Source organism: Trichoderma gamsii (assembly GCF_001481775.2).
Source record: "Trichoderma gamsii strain T6085 chromosome Unknown Scaffold_12.2, whole genome shotgun sequence".
Lineage (NCBI taxonomy): Eukaryota > Fungi > Ascomycota > Sordariomycetes > Hypocreales > Hypocreaceae > Trichoderma > Trichoderma gamsii.
In genome coordinates this window covers 173,852-185,735 of record NW_020171349.1, presented here as the reverse complement: position 1 = coordinate 185,735, position 11,884 = coordinate 173,852, and the positions used below count along the sequence as shown (strand labels likewise).

At 51.6% G+C, this 11,884-nt stretch overlaps 2 protein-coding genes across 2 annotated transcripts; both read right to left on the bottom strand.

The window, feature by feature from the left end:
- Positions 1–831: 831 nt before the first annotated feature.
- TGAM01_v204244 (hypothetical protein) lies at positions 832–1,578 on the bottom strand (the record flags this gene model as incomplete). Its single annotated transcript, XM_018811089.2, has 1 exon — positions 832–1,578. The coding sequence occupies one exon, from the start codon at positions 1,576–1,578 to the stop codon at positions 832–834; it is 747 nt and encodes a 248-aa protein (XP_018655698.1).
- A 2,898-nt stretch (positions 1,579–4,476) lies between these two features.
- Positions 4,477–9,960, bottom strand: TGAM01_v204243 (histone demethylase JARID1; the record flags this gene model as incomplete). The annotated part of the gene is made up of 4 exons (XM_018801866.1): positions 4,477–5,665; positions 5,733–9,312; positions 9,419–9,467; positions 9,538–9,960. 4 exons carry the CDS (start codon positions 9,958–9,960, stop codon positions 4,477–4,479), a joined length of 5,241 nt encoding a protein of 1,746 aa, XP_018665181.1.
- Between the last annotated feature and the right edge of the window lie 1,924 nt (positions 9,961–11,884).

Here is an 11,884-nt window from a genome sequence, read left to right as displayed (position 1 = left end):
TTAAAAAGGCCATCCTGCAAAAAATACCATTTGTGCAAAAGAAAATGGAAAAAAAAAAAAAAAAAAAAAGCAAAAAAAAAAAACTTTTTTTTTTTTTTCCCCCCCCTCCCCCCCCCCCCCCCAAAAAAATCGCCATGAAAATTTTCAAAAAATGCCCAAAGCCGTGAGCCAATGCCGTGATGTGACGATGATCAAAGCGAGGACGTGTAAAGAAGTACACAGGTCTCTATCCAGATATCGAGTTCCATATTTTCCATTTGGGAAAAAAAGTGAAACATTGGCTGGTCTGACAATGACAATGACGATGCAAGTAATTCATGATTTCTTTTGCGCATGTGCTTATCGGCGTCCAAAATTGCAAATCAGAAGATGTTGTTTTTTCTGATACATTGATTGCTCGTTGGAAGCAGCAAAATGCAGTCGTCAAGTTCTTGTCGTGTACTTCGTTGCATTGTCACGAGGCAGTTCCCCCTAATTGTAACGAACAACCGTAGTCAAGCTCCAACTAATTGAATAGCATAAAGCCGCGCATAGCTCGATGCTGCTGCCACAGTTGCCGTATCCCTATTTTGAAAGAAAAAATTGGTAGTGACAATGCATTACTCATAGCAGCCCACCTGGGGGGTGCCAAGGCCACCAGCATCGTAAATCATGAAAAATATCTCATGAGGGCTGCCGCCCAGCAGAGTATATGCATGGCTCATAAAGAATCATCAAGATGTGATTGTGAAGCGGGCTTGCCACTTATCCTCTTGTATAACCCTTGGCGTAACCTCTTCTCCTTTTTCCTTTTTCGTATCTTTTTTTCTGTGTCTTTTGACTTGTGCGAGACTAGTTGAATATAGACGCGGCCTCAAGAATTTTCAAAAATGCCGAGTTCTGAATCAAATAGTCGCTGTTCTGCCCACCCTCCAAGTGGCCCCCCTTAGAAACCTGTTCCCGAAAGCCACAGCCCTGCATCTGCGCAATGATATGAGCCGCCGCATCACACGACATGGTCTGCGGCGCTTCAAAGTCATCACTCGGCGAGGGGGCATTCATGTGACTCGAGCTTGGTGTGACGGGCCCCGTGCTGGGCCCCGTTGTAGAATCGTCCGAGGTAATGGTGGTGTCTGAGTCGTGGCCAGAGGTGGAAGCGCTGCTGCCATTCTGCTGCTGCATGCTGGCACTCGCCAAAACGGCCAGCTTATCAATGTGTGCGTGCTCGGGAAACAGCGTCGCAACCGTCGACGCACGCCCCAGACTGGCAATGCTCTCGGCCGTGGCAATCTTTGCGGCGTACTGCTCGGCCTCGGCGGCGTCCTGGCCCTTGAAGCTCTGCAGGAAGCTCTCGACGGCTTCGACGCCGATGCCGCTGTGGGCGAGCAGCATCTTGAGGCGCGAGTTCTCAATGGCCACGTCGCGCGCGGCCTGCTGCATCTCCAGCGTCGCGGCCACGCCCTTTGTCTCAAAGTCCTGCAGCTTCCTCTGCATGCCCTCGACGTATTCTTTCCGGCGGGCCCGGGACCGGCGCTGGTTTTCTCTGATGCGGATCGCTGCAGCACTTGATTTGGCTGAGCTGTCGGTTTCCTGCTGCATGATTGTCAACAATTAAGAGACAAGATTGAGTGGTGGTGGTGGTTTTCGATTTGGTGTGGAAAGGTGCAGATTTGGCGGGAGAGAGTGAGAAGTGAGAGTGTGTGAAAATTTGGTGACATGCTGCACAAAAAAAGCGTGGGGGGGCCAGTGACATGTAGAAAAAAAGAGAGGGAAAAAGACATACCTTTGCTCTGGGCATTGTGCAAGTCAATTGGATAAAAATGCAATGCACATAAAAAAAAAAAAAAAAAAGACAATACAAGAAAATGAAATGGATGTGAATTGCAATTGAAGGAGAAAAAGAAATCAAGACTCAATTGCAACTGTGGTGGGTGTTGACAAAACTCATGCAGAACGAGTTCAGTTGACAGAAAAAAATAGCACAAGAGGGAAAAGAAAGATTTTTGTCAGCAGCACAAAAAGTCGCGTGCGCGCTTCCAGGCCATGACAAGTCCCATCCACTCACTGACACTAACAGAACAGCAGCACTACAGCGACACACTACACCAGCAGATTCTTTTTCCTCCTCTCCCTGCTCCATCGTCTGCAGTAACAAACACCGAATGGGACCTGAGCAGAAAAAATCTGTCACTAAAAGGCACCGCCAGCTCCACCGTCGTGGCTCCAATTACGGAGCCGCACTTGCGACCAAACGGGCAATAACGTCTGCAGGCTAGCGAGGCACAAAGCTGCGCGTCATCGTCTATTCAGGCCGTGTCATTCGTCTCTGCAGAAGCTGTGAGATCCGGGGAGGGACGATCAATTCGAATTGGGTGGCCATCATCATGTGCCCATGGAATTGGTGTCTATCTATGGCAGTGTAAGTAAGGATTTGCAGTAGCAGTAGAAAAATAGTAGTAGCGGTTAGTCTTGCAGTGACAAACAAAACAAGCCGTCTCTCTTTTAGTTCAAGACGATCGCCTCCATATTTCATAATAAAAAAAGAAAAAGCAACCGAAAATTCCAAAACGCCATCCCGCAATTGGTCCCTTGCACCCGCTTAATGCCGAATAAAAGAAGAAAAAATAGGGAAAAAAAAAGAAAAAGAGGCCACGCTAGCATGTCAAACCAAGCGCCTTTTTTTTTTTCACCGAAACAGCCTGTTCCGCGTCCTCGTTGAAAATCTTTCCACCCCAGTCCCCTGCTGCGCGTGCCACAATTGCTGAACCCCTACTCCTCGACTCTCGTGAGACACTTTGTAGCGCCGCCAAGCCTCTCGCAAATGGTCCGGTCGGAGTGGACCCCGCTTGAGGTCGACCTCTTCTTCGTTGTTGTCTGCTGCTGCTACTGCTGCCTCCCCGTTCGACGGCGGCGTTGGCAGGTCACTCTGCTTCTCTCCGGACAAAACCCATTCGGCCTGGACGTTTCTTGCACCCTCGATGATCTCTCCGGCAAAGAGCTTGGCCACTGCCTTGACGGCCGTGGCCACCATCTGCGGCACCGATTGTGAGACGGTTGCATTGACAACCTAACCATGTCAGCTCATCATCCATCACCTCGTTTTGTTTCTTCTTCACTTACCCTCTTCACAACCGCATCACTCAACTTCGCCGCTCGCCAAAACTCATACCGATCATACTGCAACGGATCAAACGCCTCCACGAGCATAGCCCTCAATCTTATTTCCTCCTGCTTCTGCTCCTGTGTCCGCGCGACCGCATCCTCCAGTGCCATCTCCGCCTTATCATCATCCTCATCATCCTCCAGCTCCTTATCCCCGCCCTGCCCACTCGCCGCCGTAGGTGCCTTGCCTCCCACAAGGCTGGGCGTCTTTTCCGTAAAATCATCTCCTCCCCCCTTTGCATTCTTCGTCCTCCTGCCGCGCTTTTTTCTGCCTGCCGTCGCGCTGACCACGCTGCCGCTGACGTGGGACGTCGCATCGACCGACGGCGACCTTGGGTACGGCGAGCCCGAGCCGGCCTCTGGCGGGAACGACGTCTGTCTCAGGGGGTGGATCGGGGGCTGCGAGACGACGGAGCTCTTTCTGCGCTTTCCGGGCGGCATGTTCACGTCCATCGTCGACGTTCGCTTCTTGCTTGTGATCTGGATCGGTGACGGGTACGGAGGCGACATGGCCGACGGCGACGCGGCATATGGAGGGGACGCCATGTTTTCGATGATTGCTGAGCGCTGCTGACGAGATAAATTATGCGCTGATGCCTCCGATGGCGATTCGAGAGCTTCTGTGAAGGAGCTGCAGCTGAAGATGCCGATAGAAGCCCAACCTTGCGATTGCGATAACGCAACGCGTTGAGCGGGATGTCACGTGAGGCAAAGCTCCGCACCTCCTTCACTTCCAGATCGCAGAGCAGCCACGCAGTGACTAAGCTCTATCAGGAATAATCAAGCTGATATCAAAACTGTAGAAGCATGTGAAGGACATCTCATAAACTACAAGGTACTATCAACGTTCCCATTCAAAACACACTTCATCAATTGAATCTCGCATTATATTCTCTGAAAGTAGTAAGTAGTTTTTCTTCTACTTGATGAAACGCAATTACAATTATCAAGTCGAGCGCAACTAGAAACTCCATTACTAATATTGCACACATGCGCGCATACACATATTCGCCATCCCGGTGATGTGGTGATTTCATTCGTCCCACAGAGTTTGAAAAAGACAAAAAGAAAAGTAATCCCGGCCTCTCTTATATGCGCCAAGAAAGACCATTTTCTCGGAAAAGAAAATGGTGTTGAAAGAAACATGAAAAAACAAAAGCACACTGCGTCCTGGTATTACAAAACAACGTAAAGTCCCTTCCAGGCAGCTCCAAGTACCAGAAACTCCAGATCCCTCCCAAAGCTTGGAGACGAGATTGTATATCCTCTCTCTCAAAATAGTAGTAATAAGTGTGTGGAGAAAAGAAATGAAGCCTTCCCAGTAATAAAGTCGCACTACTCCCCATCCAACATCGCATCCAGATTGTTTCTCTCGCTCTCTAATAAGTCTGCTGTGACGGGTCCGTTCGTCATCGTGATATCTTTCTTCTTTTGGTCTTCGTCTTCGTCTTGATTCGTCATTTCCTTAAACATTTGGTCCACCTTGCTATCGTCGTGTTTCATGCCTTCGTCCATGTCCGCTGGTGTCATGGACCGCCCATGGTCGCTCATAGACCTCTGTCTGTCGTTCCAGATATCGGGTCCCCACATCTTCTCGGCCTTTTCTCTGCCCAGCTCCGTGCGAGCAAAGATTTCAAGAGCCTTGTTCTTGTCTGCTTCCGTCTGTAGATCCATGTCATCTACTTGGCCGTGCAAAAGCCGATCTTCGAGCGACATGGTCGAATCGTCCGCCGCCAAGTGAGGACCTCCGCCTCCCAAGAAGCTAGGATGCAGATTGCTATCTGAATCCGCGGAACCCATCTTGACATCACTATCTGAAGGCGAGTGCGATTTCTCTTCTGGGTGCCCGTGCGAAGTAGCCGAGATGCTCGGAGTTGCCGAGTGCGAGCCGCGAGGGAAGTACGCCGCTGGTCCATATGCCGTATTGTGCGGGTTAGGCACGTTAGGCATGGCTGTCGGCGCGTTAGCAGCAGCGGCTGCCGCTTCCGCATTCGCTGCCTTGCGTCGCAAACTATTAGCCTTGCCTTTAGCATGCTCCGGAAGGTCGTCTGGATTGTCGACTCCGTATTCAACGAGCATCTTCTGCAGCTTCGTGGGGCGAGGTTTGCGCGTGCTCAGCGACACTTGCAAAATCGGCGGCGCTTCCGGCGCAACAGGGCACCACTTGTGGAGTTCTTGGCGAAAGAAGTTGGTCTCGTACGACAGCAGAATCTCTGCGCCTTCCAACTTCCGAAGGAAGAATCGCTGAGTTTCGGCCTCGGCTTCTGTCGAAAGAAGCGGGTTGCAGTACTGGGCAATCTTGTCTCTGAAATTTTGCGCATTGTCAATGATTTGCCTCAGGACCTCCTCTTCTTCCGGTTGAAACGGTAAGCCAAGTATCTCGTCGGCAAGAGAAGTGAGATCTTCAAGCTTGGGTCGAGCCGCGTCCCGAGGAATCTTCATTCGCCAGTCGCATATTGGGCAGGTATACTTGTCGTCCTCTTTGACCTTACCACGGGCGATCTTGAGGCACTTGTAATGATACCTGTTGGCAAACGTCGATTAGCTTTCTTCCATCTACCTCTTTACGGGCACGTATCATCAAGACTTACCATTCATGGCATAATTCACACTCAATCATCATACCAGCCTCAACTTTCCGACAAATACAAAACACCTGCCTGGATCGATCGTCCCACCTGCCAGACGCCGCTTCTGGGCTAGCTTCCCTGGAGACAGGTTCTCCTGGAAGACGTGGAGTGTCATGGTCAGTGTCGAAGCAATCAGTGTTTCGTTCAAGAACGTGTTCCAGATGGCTTTTCAGAATATGCAATGGCGCGTTCGATTTTCCAAATAGCTTTTTGCCCTTGCGCATCCAATCTTCATGTCGCTTTCTTTCATTTTCCAAATCAACGGTGCCAGTCGGCTTGGAATTAAGATCATCGAGCTTTCTAGTGATGTCGACAACTTCCGAGTACTTGGGTCGCTTTCTAAAATCGGGTTCGCGGCATCGCTCGGTGAGGTCAATGATTTGGAGATGCGCCTCGCGTTGCTTGTGAAGTATCTGATCGACAGCGGCCAAGGTCTCGCGAGAAACAGGCAGGATATTAGCTTGTACCTGCGATCTGAGTGCCTCCAACTGAGAATAGTGAACAAATTCAGCGTGTGTCAGTTCTCGGGCCTTTGCTTCCCAGGCTTGGCCCGCAGCCAGCTTGTCGTGGTAGTACTTCAAGTGGTCGTTGTAGCTGGGGATTTCAAGCCGCTTTCCTTCTTCAATGATTTCTTGTACATCCGTCATACCCAGTAACACGGCACGGTTTGACCTAGCCTTCTCATTCCAGCGTAATTCTTCCAGTCTCCGAGATAGAGCTTCTAGCTCTGGGGTATCGATATTGAAGCCGCGTCCTTCTTCGATCAACTCTTCAATTGTTTCCACTGGAGGGGGGACGTTCTGTTTGAGCGCTGCAGAGGCGTTATCTTGGAACAGCTTCAAGGCGGTAGCCCGTTCCTGAAGTTGCGCTATCTCAGGACAGTCGAATCCAATGTGCTCTGCCTCTGCAAGCAGCCGGTAGATATTATCTACGTGGCGGATTTCTTTGTCCTTCTCTTTTGCATCGTTATTGGCGCTTCCTCGGCGTCCAGTGGTTTGCCAAGCTTTCTCATTCTTCCGGCGGTTCTGCTGCTTTCTAACAATGTAATTGGTAGCTTCTTCGACCCAATCATTGCACCTATCAACAAACTCTTTCAAAATAGGCAGAGAAGGAAGCTCAAATGGAATCTTTTCGCCTTCGTGCAAAATAGCCCGCAGAACCTTCAAAGAGGGAGTAGCTTCCTCATCCAGAAGCTTGTCATATTTCTCCTCCCATGCCTCGGGGGTATGTGCTTTGTCAGACGCCTTTTGATACACCAAAGTCATGTCTTCATCGGTTTTCCGGTAGACCAGCGTGTGCTCTTCGCCCAAAAGCCGCTTCTCTTCTGGCACGTCGCAGCAGGGATGGCTTCCGGCGTGGAAAATACATAGGATTTTGCCTGAACGGTGGCACTTGAAACGAGACAGATATGCAAATGTCTTACAATAGCTGCAGCACTGTTCTTCTTCGTCGTGGACATCAGTGTCGTCGATCTTAAACGTGAGAGGGCAAGCGTCTTCGCTCCCCCCGGTGACCTTGCATCGGTGAGGTGATGCTTCGTTATGCTTTGCGAGGAACTCGTCTCTCTGTGCACGTTCACGCTGGCGAATGCGGTCGAGGGCTGGTGCGAGCCATTTTGCTGTCTGAATGGTGAGTCCCGAGGATGCGCTTCCCTCAGCAGCAGTCCATAGCAGTTCATCGTGAGAAAAGCATGGCTGGCGGCGGAACTGCTGCAGTCTTTCCACTCCAGCCTGCCCGAATTTCTCCCAGTCACAGGGGGCAAAATTGACAGCTTCATTGAAGTTGAAGCCGTGATTGAAGCCGGCGTGGTAGGCCTGAGGAAACGTAATGACCAGCTGACCAGCCCTCTGGTCCAATGCGTAGACACGTACACCTGCCTTTTTCAACTGCTCGGGCGTGAGGAGTGTGACCAGCTGAAAGAGCAAGTCTGGCTGAGTCTCGAAGAGCTCTGGCACGGCTTCTTTCATCGCCATCTCAAACTTCTCTGCATCTTCTCCTGGTATGCCATACCACGTCTTCGTCGCTCCCAAGTGTTGATAATTGGCTGAATAGGCGTAATGATCTTCATTGTGCCAACAAAACGTTGAAAAAATCATGCCCACGTAAACCCAGGGCACCGTCATGCCTGAGATGTCGGATTTGATATGTCTAAATAGACTGTCTGGGTGAAAGGGGAGGACGTTGAGATTCCATGGATCAGTGGCATATGGATTATTCGGATGCTTTTCGATTGTGGGAAAACCGGAACCGTGTGTCGTGCAGTGGATATCAGCGCCATATTCAACCTCGACAGTCTCTTCCAAATCGGCCACCAAACGCCAGAATTCTCTTTCCACATCTTCTTCGGTGACTGGCCTATGGCACTGGAGAGTCTCGTCAAAAGGCATCTTTTGCTCAAAGTAGCCCTGTTTAAAGTCATTTGCCTTTTGTTGAAACTGCTTCAACGAATAGAGGCCTCCCTCTTCGAACCCAAACTGGCCATCTCCCACCAAGCACCGTGGGCAGTTCCATTCGGCATCCGGTTTGCGCTTCAATGGAGGGTCGAGACAGGGACCGTGGTATGCATGATCACAGGACTCGCAAACAAGCAAAGGGCCGCTGTCTTCGCCCCGTCCACAGTTTTCGCATTTTCCTCCGGCGGCAGCGCCTTCTTCCCGGGGAATTCGTGGAACAGACGGGCGAAACACGGTCATGTGCGACCCGGCTACCGTAGGTACGTTGTCTTTCTTGAGGCGCTTACTGCTACGCCGACTTGCGCTGTCAGCATCATCTCTGTCGGTATCCGCCTCCTTCTTGATTGCGTCTGCCGGGCTCGCGGTGCCTAACTGGCGCTTCAGCGCAGCAGCTGAGCCAAGGCCAGATGGTCGAGCCTCGGGGGTGTTCCTCGCAGAAGTGGCAGGACTGTCGTATCGTTTGGGGTCTGGTGTGTAACTCTTGTTCTCGCCATTGGTAGGACGATTTACACTAGTAAATCCCGAGTTGACTGCCGTGAAACCGCTGCTGGTATTAATAGCCGTGAATCCACCAGAAGTAGGAGCTACTGGCGGCGCATCGGCCATGGGCGTATCTCGATCCACTTCCTTTTTGTTACCAACGCTGTTCTGGAGGGCATCTGACGCTTGCCGAGCAGGCGATGTCCCTCGGACACTGCTCGGAGTGTTGGCAGAGGATCGCTTGATTGGTGTCTGTGCGGGGCTGGGGGTCAAAGGACCGCCGTACTCCTGTTCGAGTTGCTGGTGTACTCCGGGTTTTGCCAGGCGTAGATACTCTTCATACGGACAGAGCCATCGTTGGAAAGAATTCTTGAGCGATGTGGACAAGGATGACATGATCTTGCCACTATAGCCAAGATCTCTTCCAATCTCGGCCCATTTCTTCAGCTTGCACACCTTGTCAAACCCGCCTCTGGATTCAACAGCTTTTTTCAAGCGATACAGATCCAGGGGTTTCTTGTCGACATATGGTAAGCGATGAAGGTTGCTTCCCTGCTGCTTATGAAATTTGGCAAGGCCATCGAGATATGTAAGATTGGCGCGCGTGCCTAGAGCGATGGAAAAAATTAATAAGCAAGACTGACTCCGAGGATCATCTCTTTCTTTTCCTGTTTTCGCTTTTCCGGAAAGAGATTGTGTAATGGAAAAACTCACTGCCCTCAACAGAATTCAATTCTTGTTTTCGTGTCCGAAAGTGGAATTTCTGTCAATCTGTCAGTCGTTGCATCACTGTGCACGCAGCTGGCCAGGGTAGCCAGCACAAAGATGTGTACCTCTGTGTCAATTGCAAATTCGGGGTTCCATGAATCCGGCGGAATAATCTTGCAAATGCCATATTGAGAAGCCTCTGGTGCGATTTTATTGATGTACTGCAATGGGTCACGCCAATCGTCTTCTGTCGGGCAGTAGGTCGGTGCTTCCGATATGCCATGTGGTCGTGTTTTCTTCTTGAGCGGCTCTCGCACCGCTGTAGGCTGGCCGCGTCTCTCGACCGAGGTCAGGTCCAATGGCGCGCTGACCATGGCGCTCAGTGGCACGGGAGGATTCGAGGGGTGGTAGCCGTTGGAGTTGACTTTGTGCTTCGGCTTCGAGGACGAAGGGGTCGCAGACGCTCCAATCGCAGGCGAGCTGCGCGAACTCGCATTGGCACTACTGGTGACGGCCGCCGCTGCGCTGAGGGAGGCATTCGGTGCCATGGCGCAAACGGATCCCAGGGCTGAGAATTCGGAGGCGACAGGCGTGGTTGGTGGCAGGCGCAGGCTTCCGATGTTGTCGTTCGGTACGAGGAGGTAATAGTCGGCCAGAGAGGCTCATATAAGAAAACACCTATCGTGAGGGCACAATCCGCATCGCATCATGTATGCGAGGGACTATAACGTCTCAGGACCACCAAATCGAGACTTGATCAAAGGCAGGCCGTGGAGTTTTCTTGTCTAGATCGATATAGAGAGAACAAAAAAAAAAAAAAAGGCGAATCGTGACTCGACTAACAGAGGATGAGTATTTGCAGTTGGAGAGGAAAAGACGGTTATCTCTTTAAAACAAGTGGTCAAGCACAGTTGGAACATGGAACATGGCGCCAAGTCCCAACTAACACGAAGGGCAGAGCGCACGCCGCGGGAGAGACATACATATAGGACACAAACGGCGCTGGGGCGTTTGTATTGTATTGGAGAGCCGCAGACAACGATTCGATGGCAGGGCCACGGGAGCCGCAGAAGCAGAAGGCCAGCAACGGTGATGCAAGTTCTGCGAGTCTCGTTGACCCTCGTGGTGGTAGATGTCGGAGCGAGATTAGCTCTGGGAGTGGGAAGCGCACGAGTGGGAATATGGGTCGAGGCTTCCGGCGAGAAGGTGCGTCAGGACGTTCCTGGCGAGAGAGACGCAGAGAGACTACAGCAGTGCCGGTACCCAGTACCTTGCAGAGCCTGCAGGAGATGCGCCAGGCCAGGTACTGGCGACATGGCACGGCGAGCCACTAGCAAATGCCCTGCCGGACGAGCTGCTGCCAGTGCATGTATCCGTACCGGTACAAGTAATACGGCTCAGTACCTCTGTAATGCGCTGCAGCCAGCCCCGGCAAGAAGTAGCCATGTGGATGGGGCCATCCATCAGGCAGCCAATGGTCAGCCGCTGATTCGATGGATCCCAGGCGCTTTTTCGCTGGGCAAATACCGCTGCTACGCCGTATGCGGCCTATTGCTCTGCGTTTGGACTGCGCGTGCGGGTACGCAGTACATTCAGCAGCAACTTTACACAAGCAATGCTTCCAGTGCATTTTGTGCGGCGATAGGTACTCAGGACTTGCGGAGCCTGCCAGTGGCTCCCGACCAGGCTCCCTCAGCCCCGGAGGCTCCCTGTCCCGTCCAGTACTCGGTACCTTGCCGGTACTCTATATCCGTGGTCCGAATTAGATTGAGTCTTCTTGTGCATGATGGAGTGCATCTAGGCGGGCTCGCTCAGGGCCTTTTGGCTCGCTGAGCGGACGATCCGGTGCGCTCAGATGCTCCTCTTTTTCGCTGCGTCTGCCTCTCGTTCTCGGGCCCGCTGCAGTGCTCCCACCGGAGGCACCGATCCCGACAGCACAGCACGACGAGGCAAGAGGCAGCGCACAGCACGGAGGGGCGTGGCAGCCTGGAGCCAGATACAGATGAGTTCTCACGATTGCACTACGTCAGTAAGATGTTTCTCTCAACATTTACCTCTGGTCAGCCTCTGTCGCTTTTGGCTTCTCACTCTATTTTGCATTTTAATATTTTTTCCTTTGCGGCGTTTGCAATGGCGCCCTAGACGGCAATGGAGGTACAAGCACAGTTGTCGACCATGCAAGTGACACGCCCCACTGAAGACGACATCCTCTAGGCTCTAGCAGTCTCTTCCAATTGCTTGCGCTGAGCTGAGCCGCTTGTTTGCTCGCAGCCTCCCGCTATTTTTATGCCCGAGGTTATCGCTAGCAGCAGGTTAATTTTGCAAATGGAAGAGATTTATGTGGGCTGCGTTGGACTGACTATTGCATTAGCTTCGTTCTAATTCTTAAAACGCATCACATGTATGATGACTTCCGCCTCTCGTCAATATCTCGTATCCAATAGTGTCAAATAGACAGAAGATAATGAAACA